The sequence below is a fragment of the Vigna unguiculata genome, chromosome 7, assembly GCF_037176805.1.
Source record: "Vigna unguiculata cultivar grain cowpea cultivar isolate G323 ecotype 2 chromosome 7, ASM3717680v1, whole genome shotgun sequence".
NCBI classification, from domain to species: domain Eukaryota; kingdom Viridiplantae; phylum Streptophyta; class Magnoliopsida; order Fabales; family Fabaceae; genus Vigna; species Vigna unguiculata.
The window spans coordinates 4,363,824-4,376,361 of NC_140798.1; the positions used below are offsets into that span (position 1 = coordinate 4,363,824).

The window sequence follows — 12,538 nt, forward strand, 5'->3', positions numbered from 1 at the left end:
AAAACATTGTAATTACCTTCCCTTATGTATGAGATAAGAAAACATTGTAATTACCTTCCCTTATGTATGAGATAACTTAGACAGGTAAAATAATATCAAACCTCTTTCAAGCTATCTGAGCGCACAAACTCAACTTAAAAACAACACAAACATGATCACGGTATACCAGTATAACCACTAATCAACAGAGACTCATAAAGATGACCCAGACACCACATGAGCTAGAATCACTCACATGCGAACTAGAATTACTTTATAGTTTATTAATATTTTTTATTTTAATAATTAAAATTTTGACTATAATAAAAAAATGAACATGTGTTTCTCAAGGATTTTATAATCTTTTTGAAAAATTGTTTCGATATTTTCATTTTCAGGAATGAAAGAAAATGTTTTGAAATTGAGACATCCTCGGTGGATACTAACAAACATATATATTCATGGAAAAGAAAAGAAAGAAGCTGTTTTTATTATCTGGTCTGCGCAACCTAAAGTCTCAAGAAATTCCGCGATATGGGGTCCACGCACAGAAGAAAGAAAAAGAAAAGTTAAAATGAAAACAAAAAAAGGTGTGTGGCAAATTGTCCTATAAAAATAAAAATTTCTAAACAACCAAAACCTCGTTTGGGTTTTTCCTCATTCTCAAAATTCCGAAACTCATAGCCCTCTTTCTCATCCTTTCAGCACCACACTCTCCCACGCTGGTTTTGAACTCAAAATCTCTGCGAACTTGCTCTTGCAATCGCCATTGATATTTTCTGTACGAACCTTCTTGACAATCTTTGAATGTCCTTTTACAGTTTTCCCTACAACGCTAGATGTTTATGTCTGTGTGTTTATGCTTGGATTATTAGGTTTGTGTTGTTTGGATTTTTTTTTAATCCTCGCTTCTGACATGTGTTAAACGCTATAATTGATCATCGACTTTGAAACACTTTACTTAGTTGAATATGCGCTTGCTTTTGTCTTATCTTAATCAAAATATGTCTATTGCTGTGGTCCGAAACTGTACTCTAGGTGTGTTTAGTGCTGTCAAATTTGTGGTGATAATAATACGTTTCTTTATTGTTTCTTTATTGTTTTTGGGGTTTGGTAAACATTTTCTTTTCTGTCGCTTTGTTAGCTCCTGATGATCAGTGTGTTTGTGTTCTAGCATTGTGTTTGGATTACTTCAGACCTTCGATTGACTCAGTTTGTTGTCACCATATTATGCGGCTTGGTGAAAAGGGATTGTCCATGCACGGAAGAAAGGGGAATTGACGTGCTTATGGTGGGCAGGGTTGTGTGTGTATTGATATTTGTTGAGATATTTTTAGGAACTTTCAAATTTTATTCCCATTGGTTTTAATTCTCTATATTGGCCGTATCTTAGAGAATTGTGAAGAATGAGATAGGAATCAAGCAATTTGCATATGTTTGCTTTAAAATTAAAAAAAATATTTCTTATGTGATTACATGCTATTTTTAACACGTGAATTTATTGGCAAATTTATTTTCTGGAACGTGTTAATTGTAGAGGACTAGAACTGGTTGTGATTATCTACACGCCCTTTTCATTGCATATTGCAAATTAGATGACTTTGCTTTGTCTACTATTGTAATAAAAAGGTGCTAAAACAGGATGTTTCGCTTTAATAAAGTCTGCATAAAGGCATTAGCATTAGAAGGTTGAGTTGTTATCCGATCACATCTATTTGTTGCCTTTGGCTTGGCAGCTTATGCATGCACGGTGTGGGTCCAATTCAGTGAAGTGTCAATTTGCAGATTAACATTTACTGATTGTTGATTTTAGAGCTTAGTAAATTGCTAAAAGGCTGTATTATTCTCAATTTGCATTTCTAAATTATAATGGTGATTTTAGAAGGTGTCTTTGGTAGATCTATATAGAGTTGATGTGCTGTATGTATACGTATTGTGTTAGCCATCGTTGATATAATTTTTGGCAATCCCTTTTCTCTTCCATTTATGTCTCTCCTTTCTCACTATTTTATTTGTTATGAATAGTTAATACAAGCGCTCAGAAATAGAATAAATATTCAATTCTTAAACTATTTGTAATTAATAATAAAAACCTGTAGTACCGATAGAAAACGTACAAGTAGCTGCTGCTGCTAATATTTACAGTAAGGGAAAAAAAGAAAAAGAATAACTGATAGTGACTAAGAAGAAGAAAATAGATAGTGGGTGAAAAAGAAAGAGCTAAACAAAGAAAGGCAAATATATGTGAAAGTGGAAGGAGAAAGACCAAAGGAGCCTGAAAAAAGAAAAAGAAACAGAGCACAAAAATGACGAAAGAAATCTGTAGGAGTGAACTGAGCAGGTAAAAAAAAAATGGAGTGGGTCACTGAAGAAAAAGAAGAGATAGCTTGGAGAGTGGTTATGTGCGGGAGAGGAGAAGAATGAAGGGGTCAATACAAGGTGTGTATAACACAGTGACTTAAATCTGGTATAGTGCACTATTTGTCACTATTGATAGCCTAATTAGATACCGTCTTCAAAACTTGGCAATTACTCATTCGCCGTGGATTTATCCCTTTTTTAAGTGTGTATTGACCAAAATATGACTTGCTAATAGATGCTAACGAAGGTTCATATAGGTATTTATTATTGCAAAACAATCATATTTTATGCCAATAACTTCAATGACTGATTTTGATTTCTATCTCTTGCCATACCCACTTTTTACGGGAAGAAAATGAACATTCTTGCCACTATGTTATACAATATTAACTTGATTAAGGAAGGTGAGGGATCGACGTACCTTTCATCGAGTATGAGTTGCATCTTGTTGTAAGTACATTTTCTTCTTTTAGAGTTAAAGTCTAGCTTCATTTCTGTTTTTGGGGAAATGCCTTGTGATTCATGAGCATCCATTCTTACAGGCATTGACATGAGTTATGTTTACCATGGTTTGATGATGTTGCTCTTATGGTCTTAACAATATTGGTTAGAATTCAGAACAATTTCTTGATAATGATCAAGACAATGCCAGTTGTTTACATGTTTCTGTATTTTTTCTATCACGTGGTTGAAAAACAGGTGTTTTTTAATTGAAAGGTTCCATATTATGAATTACATTTTAAATAATTTCTCTTTTTTTGTCAGGACTGCACTGATCATTTTACTTGGACAAGTGCTATTGTAGCTGGATTTGATGGCGAATTCTGCTGTGATCCTTTTATACAGAGCTATCTTTGTATTTTAGAGTATACTTGTAATTGAAACAGTTTCAGATTTGAAAACATTATCTTGTACACCTGTAAACATTTAATATTTAGTGTTACTATATCAAATTTTATCAACTTTGGTGTTGTGTGATGCTTGTATTGAACTGATTCTTGCTTTAGTTTCTTTTGTGTGTTTCCACCACCTCTAAATATATGCTTGAATTCACATGAAATCTTGTAGATATATATTGGTTATACGTGGGAAAAAGTAGAAGAACTGACTTCTTCATCTGAATTGTTGGATACACTTCGTACATAGTGAAGAATGGAGACTTTAGCTCAGCTGGAAGCAATGTGCGAGAGGCTTTATAACTCGCAGGATTCTGTTGAAAGAGCGCAAGCGGAAAGCACACTGAAATGCTTTTCCTTAAACAGTGACTACATTTCGCAGTGCCAATATGTTCTGGATAATGCATCCTCTCCCTATGCATTGATGTTGGCAAGTTCGAGCTTGTTGAAGCAAGTGACTGAGCAAAGCCTTCCTTTACAGCTCCGGATTGATATTCGTAATATTCTTGCTTGCAGATGATTATGACTAGGAGTATTTTAGGGGCTGTGCATATTTGGCTTGGGTCTGCGGGACAAAAAATACATTATTTGTCTATTTCCTAAACAGAATTTACTGAGTGACGTTTCAGCATCATGAGTTACATTCTAAGATACCAGTTGACTTAATTTTGCATGCATTGAAGTCTCTTTTCCAAAATTGGCATAAACTTATTTTGTGGATAATCTGACTTTTCTCTTATTTCTTTTTCCAGTTGTGTTTGGGGAATTTGGGTTCAGTATATTCAATTACCTTGCTGTCAATTTTCCCTCACTGTGGTTGCTCCATTTCCTATTCTCTTTTAACCCAAATTGATTAGATTGTTATTTTTTTTTTTTGAAGGAAACTACCTCATAAATTATCTGGCAAGCAAAGGACCAGAACTGGAGCCCTTTGTTCTTGGATCCTTGATCCAACTCTTCTGTCGCATTACAAAGTTTGGTTGGCTTGATGATGACAAATTCAGGGAAGTTGTTAAGGAGGCAATGAACTTCTTGAGTCAGGTGACATGATGAACATTAAAATTTGATATGGAAGTCCATATATTTCTGGTGTGTTTTGTTTTGGCATCCAGTAAAATGCATAAAACATTAAAATGTACGGCTTTGATTTGTTATTTTACTGTGCTATTTAGCATCTCGTGACTTTTGATTTTAGATTCTATCCCTCAAATTAATTATAAAGTAGTTGTAGGGTCTATGCTTTTTTTACCATGCTTAGGTTTCTTGTATTATTCTTCAAATATGCTTGTTGCCCTTGTGGTTTTTTAGAAGTTGAAATTGCTTGAGTTTTATGTTTTTTCCCTTGGACTTTGCACAACTTCTTTGCAAAATGGTGGAAATTATGTATAAGAATTCTGGATTATTTTTGAAATCTATGGCAGCAGCCGGCACCAAGAGCCAAGGCTTCAAATTTTGTTTGGTCTTAAATAATTAAAGGGGTTAGTGCTAGTAACATGATAAGGATTATGTAAATGTTACAATAAAACGCTGTTTCTAGAATTATTTTTGCAGACTTATCTTTTGGTCTGTGGTGAACTTTGGTCATGGGGTTTCAAAAAATAACCAGCTGCATGTATTGAGTGGTGAAGTTTGCGATTCCATTCAAACACATGTTTGTATATGTATTTTATTGCTTTTTAAGACTACATATTGATTTGCTCTCTCCTTCACCATCTACTACATGAAAAACTTGAACTATAGGAAAATCACGTTGTTACAAAATAAATATACAATACAACTACGCTTGCTTTCCCTTATTCTCCTTGAAGAACTTGTTTTTGGTGCACCCATTGGAAATAAACATTTTTCTAAGATTTGTTTTCTTTTGATGAAGCCTTTGTAATGATGGAAATGATGTATTTTTAGGACTTATAGCAAAGGGGAAGTTGGTTGATATATTTAAGATATTGATAGTTAGGTAGGGAGTTAAATAATATGAGAAAGCACCGATGAAAGAAAACAAAGTGACAAACATGATCGCAAACCGAGCAAACCAGCACGAGTGAAGAAATCGCGATGAACAAGGACAAACGGAGACAAAGGTGAACAAATCAAACGAACAATATGAATGCAATCAACAAAGGCAATTGACCTAGACCGGCGAATTGATTCGAAAAACTGAAACGAATGGAATCGACGAACAGAATCAAAAGAAGCTGGCAAACTGATTCAGTGACTGACTGAATCGGCAAACGACGAAATGAACTTGCGAATGCAATCAATAAACTCAAACAGTAAACGCAAACAGTGAATAAATTCACACAGCGACAAACTCAAACAACAAACTCAATTGACGAGTGAAAATCACACATGGAATAGAAGCGGAAGGACAAGAAGCATATCAACAATCATCTAGTAACTAGGATCGGTGAAGAAAAATCTCTAGATACCATCTTAGATAACTGGAGCCGAGAGAAGGAGAAGATGAACAGTGAATAGAACTGTTTTATTTATCTGAACTAGTTAAGTCATGTACAGAGAAACTATTTGTAGGAAACTGGTTTCTGTTAGTAATAACAGAACCTTACAAACTATACATGATAATAGAGAAAATACAGTGCTGTACAGAATACAAAGAACTATCAACACCAGTACTCTAATACAACAATGTAGGTTTGTGTGGGGGGTCACTGTAGTAGCTGTAGGCAGCAGAGAGGAATGATGTTGAACATTTTCTGAAGTCATGGATCACTATGTTCTTGATACCATATTGAATGAAAGAACTATTATTAAGCATGAATGTGCGCATACATAGAAGGTGCTACAATTCTGTCATAGAAGCATATATGTAGGTAAAAAAATTACAATTTTTATCAAGAAAAGACAAAAAAGTGATAACATTGCAAGCATTACAATGCTTGATATTTCTTATGTAGTTGGATTTGTTACTCAATTCATGCAGAATGATCAAACTGATCATTGCAATGCTATAATTGACATTCTCAGATATTTAAAAAGGGCTTTGGGTCAAGGACCCTTGTATAAGAAGGGAAATACTCAAATTATAGGATATTGTGATGAACTATCCCATTGACAAGAGATCTACATTATACTTTGTGTTCCTTTGAAGGAATGTTCTCTCGTAGAAGAGCAAGAAACAAAATGTCGTTTCCTAGTCCACTGGACAAGCTGAATATAAATACATGGTTTTGGTCACTTGTGTAAACTACTTTAAGTGTTTAAATTTTGTGAAGTTGAGCAGATGAAGTTGTATTGTATTCTGATTGTTAGAAGTGGCTTTAAGCCTAACTCAACCTCACAAAACTGGCTTTTAAGGTGAGGTTTTCACCTCACTTATATATTATGAAATTGCCTTATCTCTAGTCGATGTGGGACTTCCAACACACCCCCTTACGCCGAGGTATATACATCTCGTGCCGATGTGGGACTTCCAACACACCCCCTCACATCGAGGTATATACATCTCGTGCGTGGGACTAGAAATCAATGGGTGGTCCGTTAGCGGCCCGATAACCGGGGGAACAGAATGTCCAAGAAATCTCGCTAGGATAGACTTTCTTTTAAACAATGGCTCTGATACCATGTTAGAAGTAGGCTTTAAGCCTAATTCAACCCTACAAAACCGACTTTTATGGTGAGATTTGCACGTCACTTATATATTATGAAATTGCCCACTTCTAACATCGGCACGAGATGTATATACCTCGGCATGAGGGGGTGTGTTGGAAGTCCCACATCGACTAGAGATGAGGTAATTTTATAATATATAAGTGAGGTGTAAACCTCACCTTAAAAGCCGGTTTTGTGGGGTTGAGTTAGGCTTAAAGCCCACTTTTAACATGGTATCAAAGCCATTGTTTAAAAAAAAGTCTATCATAGTGAGATTTCTTGGACATTCTGTTCCACCTGCTATCGGGCCGCTAACGGACCACTATTGATTTCTAGTCCCACGCACGAGATGTATATACCTCGGCGTGAGGGGGTGTGTTGGAAGTCCCACATTGGCACGTATATACCTCTGCGTGAGAGGGTGTATTGGAAGTCCCACATCGACTAGAGATAAAGCAATTTCATAATATATAAGTGAGGTGCAAACTTCATCTTAAACGCCAGTTTTGTGGGGTTGAGTTAGGCTTAAAGCCCACTTCTAACTCTGATAATCAAGCAGTCCTTTATATTGCCTTCAATCCAGTGTTTCATGAGATAATCAAGCACATAGAGATCAATTACCATTTTGTTAGGTTTGGTATAGTATATAAGAGAAAAAATAAATAAGGGAATGTGCCAGTTGTAACTGACTATTATGAACAGTCCAGGATTAGTTGTGGGTGGGGGGTTTTTTGAAAGGGAAAAAGTTCAGGAGAATTGTGGAGAGTGATGTTATCTCGAACAACCTCAGTGTGGGAAACACTTTGTAACATTCTGTACCATTTCTATACCTACTACATTGGTAGGTGTAGAATTGGAAATAAGCAATAAAGATTTACCAGACAGAGTCTTGTCTCCAGCTATAATTCATAGTTCTATCATAGTTGTTATCCAAAGAACTTACTATGGGATTTATCAGCTTGAAGATGTTCTAGCTAAGTCTTTGAGAGGGCATAGAATTTAGTTTATATGTTCCAAGTGTGGTGCATACAATTTATATGATCCAAGTTGAGGGGGAGTATTGAAATTGTGTTTATTATTTTATCTTACAACTTTCATGAAGTTGCTATCTAGCCTAAGCATGAATTTATGATATCGAGATTTGCTATTGTAGAAATTGATTCAGGAAAATCTATTCAAACCATGTTAATTCTTGTTTGTGTAATAATCTTCTTCTAGGTTCTCATTTTTGTTGTTCGTTTCTTTTTGGAGTTTGTGGTGGATGTTTCTAGGTTTAGTGAACTTGGGTTATAATTCCACAATTGCTACATATAGCTACTTGGTGATTATGTCAGTATATACTTAATTTTATTTTGTGATTGATACATATATCATGTATCCTTTAAGTGGATATTTTGTCCGTATGTCTTACTTTTCTTGTCTTTGGTATGTGTTCTGATTACAAAATTGAGGTCCCATAATTTGTTGGCTCTTAATAGCGGAGTTTAATGGTCTAATCGTCAATGAAAATTTTTAGGGTGATTGTCTCGTATCCCATACTGGTTGTCCTACCCATAAGAATATTTATAATAAGTTTATATTATTATTCTTGAACAAATATTTTTAATTTTATTGGGAGTATTAACATATCGTAAATTAGATGTAGGATATAACGAAGAAAATTTTGGTTGACAGAAGTTCTATTAACCACCACAATCCACCACGTTGATTAGTTTCTCTGTTACTGTCATGTGGTGTTTGAGGTTTTGATTGTGTACGTGCTGTTTTTACTCTATTTATTATTAATATATCTTCTTTTGATTATTTTGAATTTTAATCTGACCAATTGATACTTTTAGCAGGCACAGCATCATTATGCTATAGGTTTGAGGATATTGTATCAGTTAGTTTCTGAGATAAATCAGGTCAGAATCAATGCTTTATATTTCAACAGGAAGTAATAGCTTGCTTATTAAAAGCTGTGCACTTGCTGTATATGTGTTATTCTTCAGCCCTCAAAGCATTTGTTTTGCACTTCTTAGGACTACACTTTTATTTTGTTGTGTTTTTTTTTTTGTTGTTGTTGATTTGTTTTTGTATGCTTTGCCCGAAGTCAATGATGGTTTTGTCTTTGTTATAAATTTTCTGGTATTAGTTTTCTGTACCTTCACACTTGAGTAAACTTTGAGATTTGAGCATCTATTATATGAGTATTAGGAACTATTTGTCTGCATTGTGTCTGCTTTGTTTGGCTGCTATCTAGGAGACTGATTGACATGGGATGTCAAAAGTGAGTTGTCAATATTGACATCATATTGTGTTCTTATATGGTTTAGTACAGTGACATGGTCCTCATTTTAACTCGTATCCACCATTTTGGCATTGGGAAGGGTTAATGCGTAGACAGCAGACTTGATGCCTCTGAAGAGTAGTAATGTCGACACTGAACAAAATTACCGCAGAAAAACTTGAGCTTAGATACTGTAGAAGCACCCATTGTTTTTATTATTTTTATTTCATTGTTGGTGTTTGATTCATAGCTTGTGCTACAAAATATTCCTTAAATTTTGTACTGTGGCTGTACATATTCTCTTGCAAGACATTGAATTGCATTATTTATTTTGATATCTCCGTATCAAACTAAATATTATATTTGCTTACAACTTCTTTGCTGATATTGTTTTTGTTACTTTTATTTATTTTATTATGTATTTTCAGCACAATCCTGGATTACCTGCTGCTCGGCAACGTAGGATAGCTAGCTCTTTCAGGGATCACTCACTTTTTCAGATATTCCGGATATCATTAACTTCTCTCTTGCAGTTAAAATCTGATGGTATATCATATATTTGTTATGAACATGATTGTACTCATTTTCAAAGTTTTAAACTGATGCCAGTGCTTTGAATTTAGTAATCTTGCTTCGTTTTTGTAAAAAATTCAGTTGGGAGCAAGTTGCAGGAACTTTCTCTTATGCTTTCTCTTAGTTGTTTATCATTTGATTTTATGGGGACATCATATGATGAAAGTTCAGATGAAATTGGTACTGTTCAGGTATAATCTGTGTACATAGATAGTTGTTTGCTTTTGTCTAGTCTGCAGTTCTTGATCTTAAATTGGCATTGGTTGTGCAGGTTCCATCGGCATGGAAGCCTACCCTGGAGGATTCCTCAACTCTGCAAATATTTTTTGATTATTATGCATTGAATCAATTTTTTTCGAAAGAGGTTCGTTTATGTTAGTTTATTCCATTTGACAGTGGAGTCGGTGCTTCAGACTTTTATGATAAAGTTTTTGTTTACCGCTGCATTTTGTTTGATTTTTCAAGGAATTAACCTCACTTTTATTAACTTAGGATTTTGTTTTGTGTAAAGAATATTATTCGAGATCTTAGGACCTTTCTTTGTTGCATATATTTTCTGGATAAAGTATAATTTTTTTTGAATTCCAGATGCAAAATTAGAGAGAAAATTTGATGAAATTCTTTATTTCTTAATATGATTAGGAATAGTATTTATATAGTTACAGGAAGTTCGAATCAGTTGCCATTTGCAGCTGTTGTGACTGCCGATTATATATATATATATATATATATATATATATATATATATATATATATATATATATATCTGAAGGCCTAGTACTACAATGCACAGGCCCAATAGTACAGTTATACTTCTAGGTTTCTACAAGTACAGTATATCTCTCATAGAATTAAATTGAGTATTTGTGGCCAAGGGGGGAATGTATTCTGGTTCATGTCAGCTCTTATATAATCGTGGTCTCCTGGATATGAATTATTTTAAATCCTGTTGTCATGTACCAGCTCTCCAAAGAGCCTTAGCTTTTATGTGTATGTCTATGATTGGCTTTATACTTTTATATAGTTATCTCCCCATGTTATGCAAGGGTTCTTTGGGATCGAAGTATAGAGTATCAACAATGCAAATCCTACCTCTACATTCTGCTTATATTTAAAGTATGAAAAATGGTTCAGGATTCTGTGGTACATTACCTTGTGAGTCTAACACAAGCAAGGCTGGTGTTTTCCTTTTTTTTTTGCTGTTTTGTTGCTGTTTGATCCTTTTTTCTGTGATAAATGTTAAATAGGTGCGCAGATGCCGCATCTGGTTGAAGACAATAGAATAAAATTTCCTAATCTTGTTATACTATTTCACCCCTACTTTTACTAGGTGCATCACGAGATTTTATTTTCTGCTTGATTTGACTTTACCCATCTATATTATTTTTTTTTCTTTTTGAATGTGATAAACTTGTCTTTCACAAGATGTAATTTATGGTAAAGTATATTTTTTCTCCATATGCCTTATCCTTTATTCCCCTACCCAAGTTATGTAATCTATCAGCCCTTAGCTTCATTACGATGCTTTTGATTTAGGTTTCTTGTTGATAGAGTTGATTTTATCTTCCATAAATGCTTTTGCTTCTGATTGTGGCAAACTTAAATTGTTATTGCTTTCAATACTATGTCATGGTTTGTTCACCTCGTAATCTATAACTGGAATATGCTTGATTTGAGGTCTTGTTTATTGTTAAAATCTTGTTGACTTATCCTACTATATGTATTTTATTGTTCAAGTTTACTGACATTTTGAGGCATTGTGTAATTTGATTCGTAAAATACAATTTATCCTAATATATGTATTTTGATACGAGTGATAGATAAATTGATTCATATTTTAAATGAATTTAGTATTTGGTTGTTGTCCTTTTATTTTGTATCTATAACATAAATGCATGCGAGCTTCTCTAAGGTTTTTTGCATTTGATCCTTTGTTCCTAGAGTTCTATTATAATGGCAAAATTATGTATGCAAAAAAATTACTGATTCATTTTGTTTATTCCCCAACTTCCATTTCTTAATCTATGTAGGTGTGTAACCTCACTTCTTTATATTGGTGGTTTCCCATTATTTGTTGTTATTAATTGTAGGCTTTGGAGTGCCTGTTGCGTCTTGCTTCTACTAGACGATCATTATTTCCCAATGATACTGCTCGAATGAAGTTCTTGTCTCACTTGATGCAAGGCACCAAAGAAATTCTGCAAACTGGAATAGGTAAATTTGATTTACAGTTATTTGGCTTTGCCTTGATGATAACAGTGTATAATGATTTTGGAACATTGGTTCCATAATTATTATCTAAAAATTGGTGCTAGTTTTTGGTTATTGAATTAAATCTGATACTTTCCTCTAATAATGGTTGTCAATAGTAAATGTTGATGTGGAGCGATCACCCTTGAAAAATCCATTTCAATATAGCAGTGGACCACTATTCTGCCTTTTCTTTTCATTGTACCTTATGATGCACAAATCTGCTACACATATTGTATACAGTATGATGTGAATCAGATATAGTGATACAATCATTCTACAAATAACAGGATATGATATGCGCAAAATACATATTTAAAAATTTATAGAAATTTATAAAACATAATAAATATGTAAGTGGTATTATGCAAATCTAAGTTGAAATATAATTTCTAAGATATTTCCAAAATAAAGAAATTATTAATCATTGTCATTATAAATTACTTTCTATTATTTACATATAAGAATAACACTGTCAATCTCATTACCACTTGAATAATGAAAAGGAGAAAATAAATATTCTGTTAATTACAATCATTATTATTACATTTCAACTCTATTTGTAACATTCACATTCTCTTAAAAAAGGAAATAAAATTTG

At 33.8% G+C, this 12,538-nt stretch overlaps 1 protein-coding gene across 8 annotated transcripts in view; it reads left to right on the forward strand.

Annotated features, from left to right (window-relative positions):
- The first annotated feature begins 593 nt into the window (after nt 1-593).
- Nucleotides 594-12,538, forward strand: part of LOC114191677 (uncharacterized) — a 42,609-nt gene continuing 30,664 nt past the window's right edge. Inside the window, exons 1-11 of one of the 8 annotated variants that reach the window (XM_028081016.2) lie at nt 599-760; nt 2,693-2,790; nt 2,883-2,946; nt 3,106-3,214; nt 3,409-3,733; nt 4,117-4,277; nt 8,684-8,749; nt 9,543-9,660; nt 9,769-9,878; nt 9,959-10,051; nt 11,778-11,901. In XM_028081016.2, coding sequence (XP_027936817.1) covers nt 3,493-3,733; nt 4,117-4,277; nt 8,684-8,749; nt 9,543-9,660; nt 9,769-9,878; nt 9,959-10,051; nt 11,778-11,901 — 913 coding nt within the window. In that variant the 5' untranslated portion in view covers nt 599-760; nt 2,693-2,790; nt 2,883-2,946; nt 3,106-3,214; nt 3,409-3,492. Of the gene's footprint in view, nt 761-1,153; nt 1,271-2,692; nt 2,791-2,869; nt 2,947-3,105; nt 3,215-3,408; nt 3,734-4,116; nt 4,278-8,683; nt 8,750-9,542; nt 9,661-9,768; nt 9,879-9,958; nt 10,052-11,777; nt 11,902-12,538 lie in introns of those variants that run through there. The other 7 variants (XM_028081017.2, XM_085665085.1, XM_028081018.2 and 4 more) reach the window with 7 other exon arrangements.